Source organism: Rosa chinensis, chromosome 4 (genome assembly GCF_002994745.2).
Source record: "Rosa chinensis cultivar Old Blush chromosome 4, RchiOBHm-V2, whole genome shotgun sequence".
Lineage (NCBI taxonomy): Eukaryota > Viridiplantae > Streptophyta > Magnoliopsida > Rosales > Rosaceae > Rosa > Rosa chinensis.
The window spans coordinates 28,901,555-28,926,418 of NC_037091.1; the positions used below are offsets into that span (position 1 = coordinate 28,901,555).

General features: G+C 39.2%; 1 protein-coding gene across 1 annotated transcript; it reads left to right on the forward strand.

Annotated features, from left to right (window-relative positions):
* The first annotated feature begins 9,472 nt into the window (after positions 1–9,472).
* On the forward strand, positions 9,473–16,475 carry LOC112197041 (ATPase family AAA domain-containing protein At1g05910). Its single transcript, XM_024337567.2, has 10 exons — positions 9,473–9,830; positions 10,002–10,097; positions 10,210–12,039; positions 12,125–12,313; positions 12,507–12,649; positions 13,287–13,532; positions 13,966–14,152; positions 15,041–15,106; positions 15,204–15,453; positions 15,922–16,475. Exons 1-10 carry the CDS (start codon positions 9,558–9,560, stop codon positions 16,320–16,322), a joined length of 3,681 nt encoding a protein of 1,226 aa, XP_024193335.1. The 5' UTR covers positions 9,473–9,557; the 3' UTR covers positions 16,323–16,475.
* Positions 16,476–24,864: the final 8,389 nt, after the last annotated feature.

Genomic DNA, 24,864 nt, shown 5'->3' on the forward strand with positions numbered 1-24,864 from the left:
GTTGGCGCCACATGCCTTGGCGCAGGTTAAGCCATCGACAAAGAGGTTCCACTTTGATGGTGCCTCATTTGGTGTGGCCTTAGGCTGTTGAGAGTTAATTTCTGATATCATTTCACTTACTTATTCTGGTTATTGCTCGGTTAGCTCCGCTATGAAGTCAACCACTACCTGACCTCTGATGGCGGTTTTTGGCTTGTAATTGATGTCGAACTCGCTGAGTTCTATTGCCCACTTGGTGAGGCATCTTGAGTGTTCAGGGCTCTGAAGCACTTGCTTTAGCGGTTAGTTTGTGAGGACATGGATTGTATGGGCTTGAAAGTATTGCCGCAATCTTCTGGCGGCCACTATGAGTACAACCGCAAGCTATTCAAGTGGTGGATACCTAGTTTTCACTCCATTTATGCCTCTGTGGACATAGAAAACCGGCAATTATTTTGTTGCTTCTCTACTTACGATAGCGCGGCTGACACCTGATTGTGACACCGCTAAGTAAATGTAGAGTATCTCACCTTGTATTGGGATTGAAAGTAGCGAGACAAAAGCCAAGTATTCGTTTCAAACCTTGAAATGCTACCTCGCAATCAGGAGTTCAGTCTACTACTTTGCAATGTGACCGTTTCATTGCCTTGAAGAATGGTGAGCATTTGTCTGTGAGTCTGGAGATGAATCAAGAAAGTGTCGTTAACTTTCAGTCCAAGCTTTGCACGTCGACCTTTTTCTCTGGAGATTTCATGTTTATTACTGCTTGTTTCTTTTGAGGTTGGCCTCGATTCCTCGTTCACTGACAATGTATCCCAGGAACTTGCTGGCAGTGACTCCGAAGAAGCATTTTTCTGGGTTTAGGCGCATGTCATATGTCATAAGTATGGTGAATATGATGCGGAGGTTGGCTACCTGACCGCCGGCCTTTATACTTTTGAACTGAGCATGTCGTCAACGTATACCTCGATGATCTTTCCCAAGTGCTCTGCAAACATTACGTTCATCAATCGCTAGTATGTGGGTTCAGCATTTTTCAAGCTAAAAGCAATTACGTTGTAGTAGTATAAGCCTTTGTCGGTGGTGAATGTTGTGCATTCCTAGTCTCTGGGATGCATCTTTATTTAATTGTAGCTAGAGAAGGCATCCATCATGCTAAGTAGTTCATGACCTGCTGTAGCGTCAACCAATTGGTCGATGCATAGAAATGGGAAGCTGTCCTTGGGGAATGCCTTGTTCAGGCCTTTGAAGTCAACGCACATCCACCACTTCCCGTTGGGCTTCTTTACCATCACCACGCTGGAGATCCATTGTGGGTGATTAACTTGGCACATGAAACTTATATCTTGCAACTTGGTTACTTCTTCCCTTATGGTCCGATATCTTTCCTCATCAAAGGCCTGTCGTTTCTGTTTGACGGGTTAGAAGGATGGCTTGATGCTGAGCTTGTGTGTAATTATGTCGGGATTGATTCCTAGCATGTCGACGTATGACCATGCAAAGACTGCAACATTTTCCTTTAGAAATTGAGTGAGCTCTGCCGCTATCTTAAGGGAGAGTTGGGTTCAATGCGTATAGTTCTTCTGGGTACTCATTGGAGATGTTTATAGTACGGAGTGATGTCTTCGGGTTGACGGGCTCCTTCTTGACGTACTTTTTCTCATCATCTTTGGGTCATCAATTTTGTCCTTCAATTGTGGTGTGTTGCCAGAATTTCATGGCTACTTTTTCACCTTGCCATTATTGTTGAGTAATATTACCGTGCAACTGACTGACTGCCCTTGACAAAGCCAGTACTATTAGGGGTGGGAAACTACATGAGCAGCATTTATCCAGCTATGATGCACTTGAGCTTGTTGAGGGCAAGACTACCAATAATGGGCATTATACGAGCTGAAGCAATAATCTACTATGATGAACTCAGTGTGTATCTCCGGTGTATATGGGCTGACTCCGACGGATAGGTGCATGTAATCAAACCCCAAAGGTTGAGTTACGTCGCCAGAGAAACTGAGTTGTGGCTCATGGTCTTGCAAGAGTTTTCTGTTGCGTTGCAATTGCTTATTACAACCATTGAATATGACATTGACGACAAATCCACTAACTACCAACACTCGGCCGACAGACCACTTGTTGAGGATTGTGTCGATCAGAAAAAGAGTCATCATGAGGTGTGGTTGAGGCCGTGGCTCCCCGTGGCTCCCCAAAGGAAGAGGGGGAGGCTACTTGGTTCAATTGACACTCACCCAAGGAAGAAGAGGGCGAGTAAGGCACAAACCGATCCATTAATCATCAATGTAGAGAATCCCTCTCATGAGATTGTCTCTGATTATAGTTATGTCCATGAATCAATACTGGAGGATGCTCCGATGTTTGAAATGATTCCAGATAACAAAGAAATCTCAATGGATTATGAGAGTGTATATAAGTTGATAGAAAAATCTTCCATACACATTGATGATGAATTTGCATACACTGTTGCTCAAGAAATCATAGAGAACGATGATATCGAACCACGCTCTGTTGCAGAATGTCAACAAAGAGCAGATTGGCCTAAATAGAAAGAATCAATCTAGGCAGAACTAGATTCGCTGACAAAGAGACAGGTATTTGGTCCAGTAGTGCTAACCCCACCAAGTGTAAAACCTGTAGGACATAAATGAGTCTTTGTCAGAAAGCGTAATGAGAAGAATGAAGTCCTGAGGTACAAGGCTCGCCTTGTGGCGCAAGATTTCTCACAACGTCCTGGAATTGACTACGAGGAGACATACTCTTCCGAAATGGACGTTATAACATTCTGCTACTTAGTTAGCTTAGTTGTCATGCCCCTGATTTTTAATACAAATAAAAATCGATATATAATCCCATAATTATACATGCGTGAACGTTCAGTCATCAATATCAAATACCTGGAAACTTTTTTCCCTTTAAACTACACACATATTGATGCCCTGAACCTACTATGTCAATATTGACCCACTCCACAAAGTCATATATTACATAAGCTTACGAATTAAATTGTCAACAACAAGATAAAACGTAAATGCTCCTCAGAGTTTACTACAACGGAAATCCAAATAACGGTGAAGTCACAAAATTGGCTTCCTACCGTAAAGCTGCAAAGGCGCTACCTCAACTTCAACCACGATTATCCTACGCTGCAGGATTAACCTTTACACCGTTTGAATGGTGCACCGGGTTGTCACACAACAAACCCGGTAAGCTTTTGCAAGCCCATATGGGTAACTCAAAATAATCAACATAACTCATACTGAAAATAAGGAAAACAACTCACACTTTGATTTTAAAACACGAAATAAAGTAGAATAATTCACACTTTAATTTCTTTTCAAATCGAAATAAAAGAAAGCAACTTACACCTCGGTTTCTTTTAAAACGAAACATAAAAAGCAACTCACACTTGATTTCTATCAATTGTACCAAAATCGTACCATAGAAAACAACCCACACTTGAATTCTATCAATATAACATAGAAAGCAACTCACTCATTGATTTCTATCAATTGTACGAAAATCGTACCATAGAAAACAACACACACTTGAATTCTATCAATATAACATAGAAAGCAACTCACTTCTTGATTTCTATCAATTGTACTAAAATCGTACCATAGAAAACAACCCACACTTGAATATAACATAGAAAGCAACTCACTTCTTGATTTCTATCAATTGTACCAAAATCATACCATAGAAAACAGCCCACAATTGAATTCTATCAAATCGTTAATAAGGAAAACAACTTGCACCTTGTCCCTTAAAAAACCGTTAATAAGGAAGCAACTCACACCTTGTTCCCTAAAAACACGTAATCTCATGAGTTAGATATAACCAATTCCCGTTACCCCATGAATCACTTATATGGCAGACAGGCTAGAGCTCTAATTGAAACGTAATCACTCGTCTGGCAAAAGACGTGATTACCTGATATTATGCCCAAGATCATAGTGATAGGACCAAAAAGTGTGACGATATTATTGATTATGTGCCTCATTTTAGCCTTATTTCTCCCTTAGTTTAGTGTTTTGAGTCATTAAGTCATTTTGAGAGTGTTGTTGAGTGTTTGGAGTGAAATAGGCAGAAAAAGTAAAATTCATGAAAAATCCTAGCTGGATCAGGATTCCTAACTGTCAGCTGTTTTTGCGGTCTTTACATTTTAATTCCCTTTATTTTCTCTAGAAAATTCTGATATTCTCCTGCTTGTTGTAGGAAACCTTGCCTGGTGGAACTCTTGGAAACAGCAATGATGGAGTCATAAAATAAAGCAATTAAGATATTTGACCAAGCAATGAAGAAGGGGAATCAAGGAGAAAGACGTTTTCAATTGGGGAATAAAGGAGAAAGACGTTTTCAGTTGAGGAATAAAAGAGAAAGATGTTTCAACTGGAAAATAAATAAGAGAAAGACGTTTCAGCTTGGAAATTAAAGGAATTGCCCCATTATGAGAGGAGTTAAGGCCATAAAGGAGACGTTTCAGTTGGGAAAGCCAACCAATGCTCCCCTATAAATAGGCAATGTCTAGAATAGAATTGGCATCACTTCCCAGCCAAGATCACTTCCCAGCAAAGATCACTTCCCAGCCAAGATCACTTCCTGGCCAAAAACCATTCCAAGACTGACCAATTCACTCCTTAAACCTCCATCTCTTACAAGACCGTGACCACCATCCATTCATCAATCTACGAAGCTCTTAGGTGCTGAGTCAAGGACGCTCCACCACCATAGCAGAGACAAGTTCATCACCTTGTTGTTAAGCCGCTGAGGAAAGCTTCAAAATGTAACTATGACTCTACTTATAATTTTTGTTTCGGTTTTGTGTGTTTCAATTTGCGAGTTGTGTAATTGGAGACATGAAATTTTCAGAATATTTTTATTAATATTTTTGAGATTTTCAGTTTATTATTGAGTTAATTTAGAGAATTCTTTTATGATACATGTTATAATCTTGTGCCCTTTTACTTGTTTAGGTAATTTTCAGAGTTAGGTTCATAAGTTTGCATGCTAGAATAACGGTGAGAGTTCTTGTGTGTTTGCTTAATTTGCCAAGAGTAATTGTTATTTGTTAAGGCGCTGAGTTAAACAAGTAGCAATTAGTTCTAAAAAGTGGTAAAAACTATGTTCAATGGTTAAACGATTCTGGAAATTACGTGTTAAATTCTATGTCTAATGGTTAATTTGCACGTGTGAGTTGATTCGAGGGTTAGATAATACTACTAGTTAAGAGAATTACGCTGAGTGTTTTCGAAAATTAGTAGTATTAGGTTTGGTAAGGACTTTTCCGATCCAAGCCTACATTAGAATGAATCAGATAAGTGGATTGATCCGTTGAGGCTTTTCATTTGAGCTCTTATCTAGGCATTAAAGATTGGCACATTTTTGTAGCATGTTGAAATGGATTTTCTGTTTTTACTTAGTAATTTCTGAGTGGTAGTGGTCTAGGTTGGGGAAGTCGATCATTGTATATAGTTTGATTTGTTTTGTTTTTATTTTAAGTAGATTAGGAACCAAATTTGAAAACCCCCATTTTATTCTTTTATTTGTTAATTGACCTTTTTGTGTAGGTGTACCCTACAATCCCTGGACTGAACGATCCTTGCTTATCCTATACTGACAACTACATTTTGCAGGGTTAAATTGTGAGGCTATTCCAGCCGCATCACATAGACCTTCGTTCCTTGGGCCGCACAGTCTCTTGGAACAAAACATTTAAAGAAGTCGCACAGGACTCAAAATGTTACACAAATCATAACGTTTTTCAAAATAATCGAAATCAACATTTCCATAATCATTGTTTTCCGAAAAGCCATAACACAAAACAATAAAAAACATCATTTCATGCATATTGTTTTCATACACAAATCTCAACACTTTTCAAAACAAATCGAATCAACAATTCCAAAATCATTTGTGAAACAAAAGCCACAACCCAAAATAATAAAAAGCATAATTTCATGCATATTGTTTTCATCAACCCACAAACCCACCAAAACATATATATTTCACGTAAATATATATATATATATACGTAGTCATCCGCTTAGGAATGCCTACTAATACCAACTATAGTTTGCAGCTAATAAATAACTCTCAAAACAATAAGGTTATTCCGTTCATTAATGAACCTTGTGAGATTACTCACCTCAAAACTCCCGCTGAGTCTTCACACCACTAGACTGCTTATAGAACACCCTCTGTCAAACACCTAAGGAGGTATAGCCTTGATTCAGCCAACGAATCACAATTAAATAAAGTTCGAATCCCAAATCGAACTAAAATCTCAAAGTAACGCCAATTGAGGCGAAACCACTGCCGAGACCTCCAAAGTCTCCAAAATACTTCCATGATCAATATTTCCAAATCACTAGTCGATCGGACGCTCGGATCCTCACAGATCAAATAAATCAACCGGTATGAAACCGTAAAAATCATAACAAACTCATATGAACTCCAAAATTTACATATTATATATCAAAACGCTCGTATCGACGAGTAAAAGATATATAATACCAGAACAGTCCCTTACATGGCCGGAACGCCGCCACAGGCGGTGGTGCACCGCTGTCAGCCAAAACTCAATATTTCACAAAACTCCCAACATCAAAGCTGTTCATCTAAGCATGCTTATGAATTTTCATAACTAGCTCAAAGTCAGAAAACAAGCATAAAGGGTTGAAAACTATATCTCACAAGTTTTGAATTTTTGCTCAATCCGAGTTGAACCGATTTCTACGTAAATCGATCCAAACAAACACCATAGATCTATCCAGAAGGCTCCCATGAACCAAAAGAAGGAAGCTTGAAGCCGTGCTGTCCCCGGAGCTACGTTTTCCGGTCGGGTCTGAATACTCCAAGTTTCTCTGCCTTCCAGCGATGTCGTGGGTGAGAATCGTCGCTAGAGGATGCCAGAGGGATGACCCGAGCAAGGAGGCAATATGATCTGGAGAGTTTCACCACCGGAGTTCGCAGGAAAAGTCGGGTTAGGTCAGGTAGAAAACTCAGATACTGAAGGTGGAGCCGAGAGAGAAGAGAGAGAGAAGGAAAGTTTCCGGAAAAGGAAAATGGAATTATGAAAGATTTTCCGGAAATTCCCTATTTATACTAAAATGGAAACTTCTTCCAATCACCATAATTTCCTCATACAAACTCTGATTGACGCGTTCAGCATGTCCCCGAACTCGTATAGACGCGCTCTACAACTTTCGTGGATGAATTTTTGGAGAATTTTGACGAATAAAAAGTCAACCTTTGCAACCCCCCTAAAACCATATTCTTCAATTAATTTTTCGCTCGAAACACTTCCGCTCCATCCACGAGCCACGAAATCATCCAATAACCACAATTTAAATTCCGGAAAATCCTCGGAAAATAACTACAAATTTCTGGGGCATCACATTAGTAGTTTCCGAATGACTGAAAATGCAGCTCATGGATGTGGTTACTGCATATTTCTATGGGGATCTAGATTCAGAGATATATATGAAAGTGCCTAAGGGCCTTACATTGCCCAAGTCAAGTGACTCTAAACCATAGAGTGCGTTTGCAATTAAGTTGAAACGCTCATTTTACGGATTGAAACAATCCGGGCGGATGTGGTTTACCCGTCTAAGTGACTACTTGATTGGGAAGGGATATAAGAACGATGAATTATGCCCCTGCGTATTCATAAAGAAAACAAGTTCTGGATTTGCAATTGTAGCAGTATATGTCGATAATATGAACATAATAGGTACTCTTGATGAAATAAGAGAAACCGCGAGCTACTTGAAATCCAAATTTGAGATGAAGGATCTTGGGAAAACTCGATTATGTCTAGGCCTTGAACTAGAACACCGAGTTTGTGGAATAATAATCCACCAATCTGCGTATGTGCAAAAGTCAGGCAATTTAACATGGACAAAGCACATCATGCTAACACTCCTATGATCGGTTGAAGCTTGGATGCAAGGAAAGATCCATTTCGTCTAAAGGAAGATGACGAAGAGGTTTTGGGAGCTGAAATTCCCTATCTAAGTACAATAGGCGCATTATTGTACTTAGCCCAGTATATTCGACCAGATTTACAATCTCAGTGAACTTGTTAGTTAGATTTAGCTCAGAGCCAACGCAGCATCACTGGAATGGTATCAAGAACATTTTCCGACACCTAAAAGGAACCATTGACTTGAGACTGTTATTTCCCTACATAGAGACAAGAGGGACCACAAATGGAACTTCAATCCCTAAAGGAAATGTTGATGGCGAAAGCGCTACTCACTACACCGAAACACCAAATGACGTTTTGGTTGGTTTTGCTGATGCTGGATACCTCTCTAACCCACATAAAGGTCGTTCCTAAACTGGTTATGTATTGGGAACAAAGCAATATCTTGGAGATCAACCAAGCAAATCCTTGTGGCTACCTCCTCGAACCACTCAGAGATTATTGCTCTACATGAGGCGGTTCATGAGTGTGTATGGTTAATAGCTATCATCACACATATTCGAGGGACCAGTGGTTTGAGTTCTACCACTGAAGGGCCTACTTGCATTTATGAAGATAATGCAGCTTTCATCAAACAAATGAAGCTAGGATATATCAAGGGTGATAATACAAAATACATATCGCCAAAGTTTTTCTACAATCATCAACAACAGGCCATCCTCAAGATTCAAGTGAATCAAGTAAGGACTGAGGAGAATGTGGCAGATTTGTTCACCAAATCATTGTCTAAAGCCATATTTGAGAAACATGTGAAAAGCATAGGAATGCGAAGACTTTCCAAGCTCCCTTGATTAATGTAAGTATCAGGGGGAGGTGTAGACGTCAGGTGGAGTTTAACACACTCATGTCATACTCAAATGTAAAAGGTGCGTTGTGCTCTTTTCCTTCGACCAAAGTGTATTTTTTGTCCCACAGGGTTTTTATTGTTACTTGGCAAAGTTTTTAGTGAGGCAACAACTTATGCACCATTTCGTCTTTGACTTAGCACAAGGGGGAGTGTTAAAGGAAAAACATATTATGTGCCTTCATCAAAGTGACTGACGGAGAGGGAATCAAGGAATCAACGATTACCATCAATCAACACAATTATAGATCAATCAGCATTCAATGTATTTAATGTAATTGATATTTCCATTGTAATTCTATCCCTAGATAAAGTGACTATGAAATGAAATGAGTAGACTAATTTCAATTCCATTTTACTTTTACATAACATGGATTCAGAGTAGATATAAGGACTTGATTCTGAACGGATACTGGGACAAATAATCCCCAATTAATTATAATTGGAATTGAAGAGGGAATATGAGTAAATAATGAATTCGGAAATGAGGATGATATTTTAATTCCAATCCATGTCCTCTCCATTGTCATTTCTAAAACAATTGTGGAAAAAAAAAAAAAAAACAGACATAAAAGAAAAAAGAAAAGAAAAAGGAGACGGTTTGTTTAGTGATTTCATTATTACAGAACAAGGGGTTGATTTGTAATTGTCTGGTTAAGAGCATCCCTGGAGCGAAACGCACCCGTCTCCCTCCTTTATTTCCAAAACCCTAATCCTCAAATCCACTGTTGAATGCCCAGAGAGGATCTATCGGAGATGCATCCGAAGCGATCGGATGGGTCGCCGGCGGCATTACGGAGCAGCGGGCGGATCAGCCGGCGTCCGAAAACTTACTCGAGAAGCATGTTCTATTACAACACGAGTACCAGTAGCATGATTCACAAACGCAGAAGGAAGGCCAAGACCAAGAACCGACCTGCCGCCTCCAGAATTGCTAAGATGATGCGCGATGGCTCCACTCGTTCCCAAAGATCGCCCCACCCCACTTCTCCCACTAAGCTCAATGTACATTCATTCTTACTTCCTCCCTTTTTTTTTTTTTTTGTTGTTGTTCAATTCTTACCATTTCTACTTCATATTATCTTTAATCTGGGCAAGGCTTAGTTTCATGCTTCAATACTAGATAGTTTTGTTGATCAGTTGATTATATCATATGCCACATTTCTCACTTTGCAGACAAACTTACCCCGCCGCTCCGAAAGAAGGAGAACTCTGTCGGTAAAGAATCCAGATTATGCATCAGACAGTTCCGATGGTGATGAAGACATGATGGTGAGGTTTATACACTCAACCATGCATAGTTTTTGCTCAAAATCTGACACTCTGAACTATATAATGTGTTATCGCTGCTGCTGCTAAACTCGTGTGACATTTTTTGTGCCAGAAACCCTCTACATGTAAATCTATCAAGAATCGGGGTGCATATCAAGATGAATTATCACCTTCCAAGCACAAAAAGATGGTGGAGAGACCAACACCTCGGCGTGAAGGATTGCGCCCTCGTCGCTCTAAGACTATTTCAAATGACGATATACTTTTTGGATATGACGATCTTCCTGTTGATAGTTCGGAAGAGAAGGTTGACCAAGAAGAAACCGAAAATGGGCAGGATATTGAATACAATGATGCAGATGATGGTCAGAATGAGGGCGATGGTGAAGACATGGGTGATGATGATGGAGATGAAGATGGTGATGAAGATGGTGATGATGATGGTGATGACGAAGAGGGCGAAGAGGAACAAGATGGAAGAAGACGTTATGATCTTCGAAATCGTGCAGAAGTCCGCAGGTTCTCTATTGAAGAAGGTAAGCGGAGACCACGATCTCCTCGAAGAGTATTGCACCAAGGAATGGGGCCAAAGGTCAGTAGGGATGTAAGAAAGGGTGGATCACGAGTTCATAAGCGTCATCGAATCACAAGGACTGATGATTCTGATGACTCCCTTCTTGTGGATGAGCTCGACCAAGGCCCTGCAATCCCTTGGGGGAAAGGTGGGAGCAGATCTGGACCCCCTTGGCTTTTTGGGGGACTAGACATGCATGGAACAACGACATGGGGTTTGAATGTTGCTGCCTCGGGTTGGGGTCACCAGGGTGATGCTTTTGCTACCTTGACTTCTGGAATTCAAACTGCTGGGCCAAGCTCAAAGGGAGGGGCAGACATACAACCTTTGCAGGTTGATGATAGTGTCAGTTTTGAGGATATAGGGGGACTTTCTCAATATATTGATGCTTTGAAGGAAATGGTTTTCTTTCCTTTACTGTATCCAGATTTCTTTGCAAGCTATCATATCACCCCACCAAGGGGAGTTTTGTTGTGTGGTCCTCCTGGTACTGGGAAAACGTTAATTGCCAGAGCCTTAGCCTCTGCTGCATCCAAGGCTGGCCAGAAAGTGAGTTTTTACATGAGGAAGGGTGCAGATGTCCTAAGCAAGTGGGTTGGCGAGGCTGAAAGACAATTGAAACTTCTTTTTGAGGAAGCACAAAGAAATCAACCTTCAATCATATTCTTTGATGAAATAGATGGACTGGCTCCTGTAAGATCCAGCAAACAAGAGCAAATTCATAATTCTATTGTGTCTACATTGCTTGCTCTGATGGATGGTCTTGATTCCCGTGGACAAGTGGTTTTGATCGGAGCAACCAACCGAATTGATGCAATTGATGGAGCTTTGCGGCGCCCTGGTAGATTTGATCGTGAATTCAACTTTCCTTTGCCTGGCTGTGAGGCCCGTGCTGAAATTTTAGACATTCACAGTCGGAAATGGAAGCATCCTCCTTCAAATGAGTTAAAACTGGAGCTTGCAGCTAGCTGTGTTGGATATTGTGGTGCTGATTTAAAGGCTCTTTGCACTGAAGCTGCTATTCGTGCTTTCCGTGAAAAATATCCTCAGGTCTACACAAGTGATGATAAATTTGTAATTGATGTTGATTCAGTAAGGGTTGAAAAGTATCACTTTGTTGAAGCCATGTCAACAATCACCCCAGCTGCTCACAGAGGTGCTGTTGTGCACTCTAGGCCATTGTCTTTAGTAGTCGCACCATGCCTGCAGAGGCATCTCCAAAGAGCCATGAACTATATATCCGATATTTTCCCTCCGATTGCAGTGTCATCAGAATTGACCAAGCTTTCCATGCTCTCTTGTGGTTCTGCCATTCCTCTTGTTTATAGGCCTCGGCTTCTTCTATGTGGTGGTGAAGGTTCTGGCCTGGTAATTATCCTGGACCCTTTTCAAATTGATTAAATGTTCAGAAGTAGAACAGAAACTAAATTTACTTACTGCTTTAGTTTCACAGGATCATCTTGGGCCTGCTATTTTACATGAACTCGAGAAGTTTCCTGTCCATTCTCTAGGACTTCCATCTCTTCTATCTGATCCTAGTGCAAAGACACCAGAGGAAGCACTGGTACATATATTTGGTGAAGCAAGGAGGACGACGCCATCAATTCTCTACTTGCCACAGTTCAATCTGTGGTGGGAAACGGTGGGTGCTTGCTTTTACTTTTACGCTTTCATATATTCTTTTAGACGCTCAATAGTTTCTTTATCAGTGGTAATTATATTTAAATAGTCTGCTTGTGCATGCTCCAAATTAAATGGTTTGCATTATTGAAATTCCCATTAGATTTTGTTAACTTGTTTTTGTGCTATTTGAGGTTGATAGATTTTATATGCAGGCACATGAGCAGCTCCGCGCAGTTTTGCTGACATTGCTAGAAGAATTTCCATCTGATTTACCTATATTACTACTTGCAACATCATCAGTGCCACCTGCTGAAGTTGATGCTATGACCTCTTCAATATTCTCCGAACGTTCTGTGTATGTTGTCCTCATCTTAAAACCTACCAAAATTTTTGAATTCAATTCCTGTGAGACTGATTTTATATGGGATATGTTTGTGGATGTTGGTAATTTTCTTGCAATTTCCTAATCTTGTCTTTGTCTTGCCTGAATGTGTCGCTGGAATTTCATATTGTAATAAAATATTATAGCAATTGGTTTGTGCCAAAAGACTTTCTTTTGATGATAAGGCAGAACAGCTCAAGGTCTTCTTGGATATATCCTACACTAGAGAACTTTGCACAATTGCTTTTTCAGGGGAGGCTCTTTATTTATTTATTTTTGTGTTTTACTCTTATCAAATACTGTCCTTTCTGTGTCTGTCTTTATTAAACAATTTAAAAAATAGCTAAGGAGCTTTTAAGATTACAATGTTGTTGAATATCTGAGCTGCTGAGTTATTAAACTGATTATTATTTTTATCTAAACTTTTTTGATCAGTCAAATATGCGTTAGAATTGTGGAGAAGGATTTCACCTGAACTAAACAACAAGAAGATAAAACTCACTATAAGAGTATCAATTCTAGAATGAATCCAGGATTCAGATAATAACACTGATAAAATGTTACATGTGTGTCATGGTTATTTCTAGTCATATGTGTTCCTTTTTATCAGCTATCAGGTGGATACGCCTTCTACTGAAGACAGATCTTTGTTTTTTGACCGTCTGATTGAAGCTGCCTTGTCAGTCTTGTTGGAGGGCACAACTAAAAGGTCTCAGGAATCAGTATCTGTTCCTGAACTTCCAAAGGCTCCAAAAGTGGCAAGCGGTCCAAAGGTGTCAGAGTTAAAAGCCAAGGTAGAAGCTGAGCAGCATGCTCTTCGCCGATTGCGGATGTGCCTCAGAGATGTTTGCAATAGGTTAGAAATCTTTCACTATGTCTTGTCTCTCTTGATAGTGATTGGTGTATCACCTCTCTGGTGTATTTCGCCATGATTTGATTAAGAGAGAATTTAATAAACTATTGGATAACTGTATCATGTAATTATCATTTTCCTATAATACTCTGGCATCTTTTTAATGTTTTCTTCCATAAGAAGGCTCTGTTTTTTATTTATTTTTTTAAGCATTCTTTCAGTTGGCTCAAGTTTCATGCCACTGTGAAGGGGATATTTGTTGCATAAGAATGATTATTTCAAGTCTTACAAAAAAGTTAATTCAAGTCTTTTCGTGCTTGATATGATTCTAGCCAAGGGAATATGGGTAGTGTTTTTAGAGAATTTCATGAGGTCTCGATACTCTCTCTCTCTCTCCCCCCATTTTTAATTATATATTTTTGTTTCTATGCTGCAGAATTCTATACGATAAGAGGTTTAGTGCTTTTCACTATCCTGTCTTGGATGAGGATGCTCCAAACTATCGCTCAATTATCCAAAATCCTATGGATGTTGCAACTCTGCTGCAGCGTGTTGACTCTGGGCTGTATATTACATGTTCAGCATTCCTGCAAGATGTTGATCTTATAGTTTCTAATGCAAAGGTGTGTTTTTAGCTGTTGGTTTTATGTGTAAGCTGAAAGTTTGTAGAATCTGTTACTGTCCGGATTGATTTGATAATTTAGTGTCAAAAATGTTGAGCGAGCATAAAGTTGTTTCAATGATACTGTGTTGGACAGTGAGAATATAGCTAAACTGTTTTTTTCCTTCTTAAAAGTTATTGGGGAAGATATTAGCTTCAGTATGTTTCAAAAAACTATACAACTTTGGTTTAGAATCTATAGCACAATTTTAGCTGCAGTACTTTTGACGCAGGTTTGTGACTGTTAGGTATTATGATTTTCAGCAGTGAGAACTAAAAATTGCAAATTGAAGAAGCGCGAGTGTGTCAATAGTTAAGAAACTATAACAAGGACATTAAGAAGCATTGAGGGTGTCAATCGTTAATCTATTCAATGAGGTATTTGTTAATCTTAAAAAATAAAAAATAAAAATCACAGGAGGACATTAAGATAAACTGTCATCGGTCTTTTGGTTTCTTGGGGCATTGGGTTTGTTAACCATTAATCTATTGGATGAGCTATTTGTTTTTAAGAAGCATTGCATCTCGAGGAAAATAAAAAATAAAAATCACAGGAGGACATTAAGATAAACTGTCATCAGTCTTTTGGTTTCTTGGGGCATTGGGTTTGTTAACCATTAATCTATTGGATGAGCTATTTGTTTTTAAGAAGCATTGCATCTCGAGGTGTCCAATATTTGCATGGAATATTTCATCTAAAAGGGTAACACTAACTTCCTCAATATTTGCTCTGAGTTTTGATTTTCTTATTGCTATGTGGAATTCTTGTCATAAACGAGGTTCAAAATGGTGGTAATCATTGTGTTTGCTCAAAATTTTCAATTTATGGACTCTGCTTTCTTGGATTCAGGCTTATAATGGAGATGATTACAATGGTGCTAGGATTGTTAGTAGAGGTTATGAGCTTCGAGATGCCGTAAGTTTGTCTAATTTTTGTTTTTGGTTGATTTTTTTTTTTTTTTTTTGGTGCTTTGGGCTTTAGCATGTCTTTCATGTATTATGTTTCCTCTTAGGTGCATGGAATGCTGTCACAGATGGACCCTGCACTGATTGCATATTGTGACAAGATTGCTGCTCAAGGTGGTCCAGAACAAATACCTGAAGATTTAGGGGTAGCTACTTTCCCATCAATACCTGTTGTACAGCTGGGAACTGTCACTAGGGCGAGTGCTCGACTTCGTAATGTGCAGCTGGAGGTAAATCTGGATCATAGCTACGAGGCACACAAACGGCCGAAGAAGAATATTGATGCCGCACCTGCAGGTATTTTTATTTTATTTATTTACTTTTTTATTTTATTATTTTATTTTTTTATCAATGCACCTGCAGGTATACCTTCATGTTTAAATGTGAACATATATTGTGCAATGAAATTTAGTATCTAAAACTGGCACCTGTTACTTCCAGTGCTCTTAATTGCCAAAATAATAATTGAACAAGTAAATACAAGAAAACATAACTTTTATTATGTATGTATGTACTTGACCAAAAAAAATAAAAAATCATGTCTGTATATAGAATTTTTCTTCTATTGAACAGCTAACAATACTTATTCTCTTCATTGAATTGTAGTTGTGATAAGTACAGCCTCAAATTTGCAATGTGCTACTATGAGTTGAAAACTTGATTTTCTATTTTTTGTTTTTTTTTTGTTTTTCCTTCTTCTCTGGATGTTTGAATGGTTCAGCTTTTTTATTTTGTATGTTTAAATACTATTCTTGTGATTACCAGCTTCAACAGCAGAAGACAAGTCACAGCATCAAGGTTCTGTACCGTCCACGTCATCTCAGGAACCTGAGACGAATAACACAGATCTTGGAGTGCCAGAAACTTCCTCTGTTGTTCTCAATCAGCTTGAAACTTCTGAAGTAGTAGAAGTTTCTGGCCACGCTGATGCGAGTGGATCTGAAGACATCAAGATGTTAGATGGTGAGATTACAAACCAAATGGAGTCTGTCAAGCGGCTTTTTGTGGAGCGGACAAAAACTTATGACATTCCACAGCTTGAGAGGCTTTATGCAAGAATTATGAAGGGCATTTTCGACATCAAGGACAAAAGCGATATAGATGGCACCAAGCATTTAATTTTGAAGTATTTGTTGAAATTTGCAGAGGATGAAGCAAATTTCTGATTCCTATAAACAAACGAAATCTGATTCTTTAGTCAGATGTTAAGTAAGGATCTTCTCTTGATGAACCAATCATCGATCCAAGGTTTTGTGATTTTACCCCTAAAACTAATTAGGGCATACAAAAATTTTGAACAAGTGAGGACATTTTTCTTGTGTGCTCTTCTCTTCACCAGAAAATAAGAAACGGGTCTATCGTGGGTAACGGTCCACGATTTTATCATTGAAAATCAAGAAAGAAATATGAACTGGCAGGAAACTTTAAGCAATGGAATTTAGGCAAGCTAAATGCATGTCTAGATGCCTCTTATTTAGGAGGAGGGAATCGGAATGGTTTGGGAAGAAGGGGGTGGGCGGATTAGGACCCGCATAGATGCCGGGTTCGGGTTCAGTGGGTCCATGGAAGCTGATGGGACGGTCCGGTGAGGGACTCTGGTTAATTGGTTCGGCTTCTTTGGACTTCCACTGAGAGAGAGAGAGAGAGAGAGCCAGGGAGCCAGAGAGGTTATGGTGGAAGTGCGACTGTGAATTCAACTTTCTAGGTTTGGTTTGTGATAGAAACGGTAAAGGTGGGACGTATACAGAAATAATCCTTTTTATAAGGACTTATTTTTAAAAGTAGATTGAGTTACGAAATTGCCCACCAAATTTGGAGTTGTATCAGTTGGGTCCCAAAAACACGCTCATGCGTGCGTTAATTGTGGCCTTTTTTTTTGTGGCGGTTTGGAGTCTCTACTCTCTAAAATCTATATACATATTTTTGTCTTTTTCTTTTTTAGAAACAAAAAACAACACATCTTCCTCAAACTGCAATTAAAATCTTTCTCAAAGCAAGAAAATCAAGACTTGCAGTTAATTAAGAGCGAGAAGTTTGAATAACTGTTCCAATGTTTGAATAATTTCAGTACTTATTAATTACCACGTTATCATATGTAATTTTCCAAATTCTCAATAAAGGCTGACCTCTTTTACCTCAAAAAAAAAAAAAATTACCACCATGTCCTCCATCCAGTAAACTGTTTATTTTTGGACTTTGATTAAAGATGGGCAATAATTGTGATTTTAAAAATTTAACCATAAGCACTATTTGCTTAGTTAATACAGATTATCACACACGATTGACTTGAAACCGAGAGGTATTAGGCATACCCATGTAAAATTGGAAACCCAAATACAATTTTTTTTTGTAAGAAAACTAACCCGTAAAAAAGAAACAATAATTTCATTGAAAATCACAATCGTATCAAATAAGAAATTTTTTTCAATGCTCACATCAAGCCATGTAACACCGCTAACATGGTTTTATGCCGCATTGAGATTTTAACGCCTACTTTCTAATTAAAATCACATCACAAGCTTCTTCTTTTGTGAATACTCTTTTTTTTTTTTTTTTGGATATATGGGGACCCAAAGGGCCCAAAAGAAAAAACTACATATGAGAGACTACGGTCCTAAACTTTGGACTTTCACACAAGTCGTCAAGAAGGAGATTGATAACTTGCGGAGGAGGTTGCTCCATGAAATGCACACCCAAATCCTCAGTAAGGCTACACTTGGATAGCATGTCAGCAACCATGTTAATTTCCCGGAAAACATGCTTCACTTCACAGCTCACAAACTTCTGCATCAAGTACTGGCAGCTATTTATAATGGATTTCAAAGGATGCAGCTCATCCACTTCTTGATTCACTAAAGTGACAAGGATATCAGAGTCACTTTCAATAATGATATTTTGGCAATGAGCAGTGACAGACATTCTAAGCCCCAATAACAAACCCCAGGCCTCAGCTTGAATAACACTGCCACAACCTAAATTAGCAGTGAACCCAGAAATCCAAGATCCAGAAGAATCCCTGAGAACCCCACCAGCACCAATCTTTCCACTCCGCTCTCTTGCGCCATCAATATTCAGCTTGCACCAATTCAGAGGAGGCATGGTCCAATGCAGCATAATAGTAGCCTTTTGGCCAAGAAATAAATTCTTTGAGGTAGTTGAGCTCCACTCCTTAGTAGCGTCAATGATCAGATTGCTGGGATTAATTGGATAATGAAACTCCTCATCGAAAATAATCTTATTCCTCCACTTCCAGATGTACCAGCAAGCAAAAACAAAGACAACACACCAATTTAACTCTCCATAACAAGTTCTCTGGCATCGAATATTTGCTGCCAACCAGCTCATCCAATCCAGATGCATAGCTCTAGTAATGGTATCCAAACAAATGATCTTATTCCATATAGAGGAGGCATGAGAACAATCTCTTAACAAGTGCATAATAGTTTCAGGAGCGTTATGGCAAAGAGGGCAAGAAGGGTCAGAGGACATTCTTCTCTTGACTCTTTCCACATTCGTTAACAATTTTCCATGACATATAAGCCAGAAAAAAGATTTCAGCTTGGGAGGAATAGCCATCTTCCAAATAAAAGCCCAATTAAAGGGAGTATAATTCTCATCTTGAAGTAAAGTAAGGTATGCAGATTTAACTGAGAACTTACCAGTTGAAGTAGCACCCCATATGAGCTTATCAGAACCACAACCAGAATATCCAGCAGGGATCTTCACAATTTGGCTAATCAGATCATCAGGCAGCACCGATCTTAATAAATCCATGTTCCAGCCATGCTCATTCCAGAAATCCTTTACTTTAGCATGAAAATTAGGGATACTAGAAGGAGCAAAAGTAAGGGTTAAGGGTTTTCCATGAAACCATGTATCAGTCCAGAAATTAACTGAGCTCCCATCACCAATTCTCCATGATAGACCTTTATGCAATAATTTGGAGCCAAATATTACCCCACGCCAAGTGCTAGAACACCTAGTAGGGCAAGAATACTGAGGATGGAGAAAGTCAACCTGCTTGACATATTTATGATGGAGAACATCGCTCCACAGACCCTTATCACCTTGGAACATTCTCCACCCAATCTTAGCAAGCATAGCCTGATTCATATCCTTAGTGCATTTAATTCCTAGGCCACCAAACTCTTTAGGTCTACAGACTAACTCCCAACTGACAAGGTGAGTTTTCTTCTTACCATCATAATCCCCCCATAAAAAATCTCTATTCAACTTATCAAGGCTGTCACAAATGGACATAGGAATTCTCACAGTTTGCATAGTATAATTTGGAATAGCAGCAGAGACAGATTGAATAAGAGTTAACCTGCCAGCTAAGTTCAACAACTTTCCCTTCCAACCAGCAAGCCGTCCTTGCACTTTATCAACCACAGCTGCATAAGTTTGCTTGGTAATCTTAGTGTGTATCAATGGCACCCCTAGATATTTACCAAGATTAGTAGTCAACACCGAACCACAAATTTGACTAATATTTCTTGCAAGAGACTTGCGTGTATTTGGGGAGCAGAAAAGGACAGACTTGCTGAAGTTAACCTCCTGCCCTGAAATATCACAAAACAAATCTAGGCACCTCTTTAGTATTCTAGCTTGGTCACAGCTCGCCTCAGCAAAAAGAATAAGATCATCGGCAAAAAATAAATGGGATATGAGAGGACTAGACCCAGAGGCTCTAACAGGCTTCCACAGACCATCTTCCACTGCAGATTTAATTAAGTGAGAAAGCTTCTCCATACAAAGGACAAAGAGATATGGAGACAAGGGATCGCCTTGTCGAATGCCTCTGCTTGCCTTAAATTCATTTGAAAGTTCACCATTTAAACATACCTGAAAACTAGTAGAGGAAACAGAGCTCATAATAAGCTTGATTAGACCTTCAGGAAAATGAGCTTCGTATAAAACTGCTTCAATAAAACCCCAGTTAAGCCTATCATAGGCTTTAGATAAATCAATCTTTGTGAATACTCTTTTTTGGGTCTTCTACCATTGCCTTTTTTTTTTTTTTCTTTTTTTTTTTTTCCTTCCCTCAAAAGCTAATGTGTTCGCTCCCTCAAAACTTCGGTATCTTGAACGATTAACAGACCTTCTTTCGTCCTTAGGCATGTTCTACCATTTCATTTCTGATTAATATATGCTTCTCTTCCTTGTCAAATCTTTCCAACCAGTTCAGTCCAAGATCACATCTTACGTTTGCAGCGATCTAAAATCACTCTCTTGCCATTTCTGCCTGGTCTCTGTCAAGTTCATCACAGATTCTAGGACTTCAACACCTAAGACATGCAGATATGTCATTAAGAGTGAAAGTTCATGACATGGGAACAGAAATATAAGTTCAGGCAGTAAGCTACCATTATTTCTATTTGAAAAATCACCCTTCATAGAAATGGATCTATGGCAACAACTTAATATATTGCAGTTACTCATTAGGAATCTTCTCAACTGTTCTGCAATAACATAAAAGAAGCATGGAAGGGAAGAACAGACCTTGAAGAAAAAGAGACCCATCTGCTATAGCTGCACCCACATGTCCCTGCATATATTAAAATGCAAGAACAGTTTAAACAGAGTACTAGTGGAAGAAGACAACTCTCAGTATAAAGAGTCTAAGAGGAATCATACATGCTGAAGAAACTTCTAAAGATTTATTTTGTAAATAATAACACTGACAGACTAATTTAATGGTGTGCAAACAGTATCTCCCCCAATTTTTGTTTCTCTCGCCTAATTCCATTTCTACATAAAGTAGAACATCCAAGCATGCCATTATTGGTAATAGTATAAATTATAAAATGCCACTTCCTTGATTACAGGAGGGAGTGAGAGAGTTGGACCGACTTAGCACTCAGTTAGTCAGTTGTAAACACAAGACACTGCGGCTCAAGCCAAAAATGTAAACTTTTTAAGTTGCTCACATAGTCAAATGACAAAATAATCTATCAAGTAACCTAGGCCCATTCAGAGATCACTGGTTTTGCCCAACAAAGATCTATAACTACTTAAAAAGGTCAAATTTAATGAAAATCTATAACTACTACAACAGTTCAAATGTAATCAATCTCAATGAATAACATGGTCCAAAACTGGGCAAGCAGTCACAGGAGCTTCATTACCTTCTCTGATGCCCTATGGAAACACCATAAGTTGGAGACTTGGAGGCAACATCTTTCTAGACACAGTCTCCGGTCAGATACACAGCACCCAGAAGGTAAAGAGCACCTAGATGCAACTAAAACAAATACCAAGCTCCAGTTAGACCTTGAAATAGATTCTGGAAGAACTTTTATTTGCACCGACATTGTGAAAATCTACCTGGTCAACTGCCTTCCCCAGATAATGGAAAGCTTGTTGATCTGACAGGACATATTCATTCTAAAAAGCACCCAAGCAAGGTCATAAATTACTAGCTAAAAGATAAAGAATATCAGAGGAAAAAATTATACAACAAAACAATTGGAAAATCCCCCAACAGAAACCAAAAGAATATTGAGCTAGAATCCCTAATTTTATCACATCAGTCATCAAAATTCAAACATTGGGAATGAAACCTATAAAACTAACGTACTTCACGTACAAATTTCTTCATAAGAGCAGCAACGATACAATTTGCTTAGAGTTTATACCTCAAACTCTTAAGACGACAAGCGAGTTCATATTGTATATGTTACCTCATTTCTGTCCTCCCAAAACCAAATGCTGCAAACCGTCAGAAACCCAAAGTATCAATTTGTTCCTTATGTTTCCCACATTTTCTCAGAAAGCAAAGTATATATACAACATAAATACAAAGCAGGCAAATTAAGAACAAAAAAGGGACATTTTTCTCCTTGATTTTGTTTTCAGTTTCAATAACCCCTGCTCTGGCTCCTTTTATCTTCAAGGTTATTAATGCTACAGTATTAACAGCAAATATAATAACTTCCTCTTCTTCAAGTGTGCAGTCATTTTCTCAAAATATTGGTTCCCAAGTTTTTAGCAGCACCTCTAGTAGTGGCAGAAACCTCTACTGTTTGCTATGAAAGGAAATTACATTGCACATATGCATGCTTCAGTCCAAGCAAGATCACTTTACCAAAAAGCTTGAGTCCACATGAAATTGTCTAACCTCTAAGTATAGACAGCGTCTTACATCCCATACAGAACAAGGGATCAAAGACTCTTCATACACTAGACATACAAATCACTGGTCCTCTAGATAAAATATCCTTGTGATACAAATCCAATTACAGAACTCATGAACCCAGGCAATAGTCATATCCCCTCCCTTAAACTAAAAGAACAGAACTCAACCAGGACAACAATCAAAGACTAATGCAAAAAGCCTCCTAAATCTTAGGCTGAAAAAGTTAATATGAACATATATAATTCAAACCCCTTCAGGACAGAAACAACACACTCCAGCTCCAAAAAACATTAAAGGTTAAAAAAATCTACAGATAATACTGACCTTCAAGCTAAGATGCCTCCCCCTTCTTAAAGACACACAAGCTGACCAAAGCTTAAAAACGACATAACTAAAAGTTGAATCCTTGGATGCGTATATGACTGCTTAAGCTTCCATCCTGCGAGACAAGGTTGTGTGTGTGTGTGTGTGAGTTGAAGGATCATAGTGATTACAAAAGCATATGGTGGACCAGAAGTCAGATATATATTTGATTTGCATTTCAAACGGTCATGAATACAGCTAGCATAGGAAGTTTGAACTGCCAGTACAGAAAGAAGCACAATGCATATTACCATTCTTGTTAATTGCAAGGTCTGATTTTGATTTTTTTATGGCATAGGCTACATTGCAACAAAATTAATGTAAGTGATGTATGATAAATCACCAAGCAGAAGAACGAAATCATAGTTGGATTACATATTAAAGAAGCATGCAGAATAGTAGAGAAGAAGAACATAACACAAACAATTAATTAAATTAAAGTTATTAAAGCACAAAGCAACCAAGTGTTCGGGGCGGTACGATGCAGTCTGGACCGGAGTGGTATCCGAAAATGCGAGGAGGCTGGAATCGAACAGTGAAACAATTCTTCCTGTCCTTGTCCACCTTGGAGATATCAAATTCAAATTGAAATGGTATGGCAGCACCACGGACGGTATGAATCCCAGGCTTAATTGCTTCATCCTCTTCATCTGTGTTTCTGAAAGCGGTGGTGACAAGGCAGACATTGTTTCCCCCTAGATGGAAGAAATGACAGTCATTTGGTTGACGAGGGAGCTCTGCAGGCAACTTCAACTCCTGGATTTCGCTGATATCTTCTTGGTTTTCATCCAAGGACATAAGATAAACTACTACCCTAGTGCGGAAGGAGCCACGGTAAGAGGTCAACAGTAACTTTTTGTTATGGTGTTCAGGCTGCGGCAGGTCCAGCACTAGAGATTTGCCTACAAATGGAAAAGGGCCGCCTTGGCACATACTGGGGACTCTCCTCCATTCTTGTTTGTTTGGGTCGTCGAGGTCAAAGCAGTAAATCGATCGGTTTTTACTCCAGTGGTATTGGCAAGACATAAACAATTTGGTGCCCGCAATTGCATAGGAGAACCAGCCGGCAAGATTAGGATACTTTGGCAGAACCGACCAAGTACCCTTTTCGGGGTCAAATACTTCAAATGAAACACCATCTTTAACAAAGGTCTTACAGGACAGAGCGTAGAGTTTGCCGCCAAACTCAGCAAGCACAGGGTCGTGTTTCCCTCCGTTTAAAGTCCCAAAAGCCCCGTCTATCTTGACGATTTCTTGCTTGGGGTCATGGATATCAAAGGCATAAACTTCCGTGCTGCAAGCTGGGCCGTATGGTGACCCAAATTGGAAGTCGGGTTTCACGAAGTTGGGTTTCAAGCCGCTGGCGAAAACAATTTTGGAGCCAAAAACACCGCAACCCCCTTTAGCTGGGAGATCTTTGTCGGCCATGAACGCCAGTTGACGTAATTCTAGTTTCACAGACGACGACGATGTCAGCAGATCGCCAAGATTGATGGCGCGAACAACATAAGCAGCATCCCGGATGTTGTGTATGGACTTATACGATTCAAAGCTACAAATGAATAGAGACTTATTGACAAAGTCCTCCTCCTCCTTCAATCCTCGACCGCACCGAACCAGAGGCTCCATCTTCACCACGCTACCTGTGCCCGTCTTCACACGCTTATGCCGATGCGGCCTTTCTTCTTCTTCTTCTTCTTCTTCACCACCATAGCTTTCTGGGTTCAACGATTTTTCGGTCATGGTGTTCTGTTTTTTTTTCCTCTAGTGTGTACAACGACGATATGGCTTATTGAGTTTCGAAGCTCAGGTTGTCGGCATTTATACATAAAATGAGATGTTGTTTTGGATGAGAGTCCTAATCCTCGTTGGATTTGGATTGGATTGCAAAGAGTGATTTTGACGCAAAAGCCTCCAAGAGTCCAAGTGGTCTTGGCCCTCTTCTTTTTTAATTTTTTTCCTTTGGATATGAACAGTGTTTCTCTAGGGGCTTTAGTATATGTATAATTTGTGATTGTGAGCCCCGGAAAAATTTATCGAGCTTAAGTGAAATAGTTCGATAATTTACTCATCGATTTCGATAAAAGTTAAAGTGCTCGAGGAAATTTTCAGAAAATTTCATAAAGTGAAATCCTCAATGTGAGAGTTGGAAAATAAAGTACACGACACGACGAGTTCGTGTGATTTTTCAAGGAATTTTTCGGACA

Coding starts and splice junctions, on each gene's coding strand:
- LOC112197041 (XM_024337567.2), top strand. CDS start 9,558: ATGCCCAGAGAGGATCTATCGGAGATGCATCCGAAGCGATCGGATGGG. Junction 13,533..13,965: donor CTCAGAGATGTTTGCAATAG/GTTAGAAATCTT, acceptor TCTATGCTGCAG/AATTCTATACGATAAGAGGT. Junction 14,153..15,040: donor TTATAGTTTCTAATGCAAAG/GTGTGTTTTTAG, acceptor TCTTGGATTCAG/GCTTATAATGGAGATGATTA.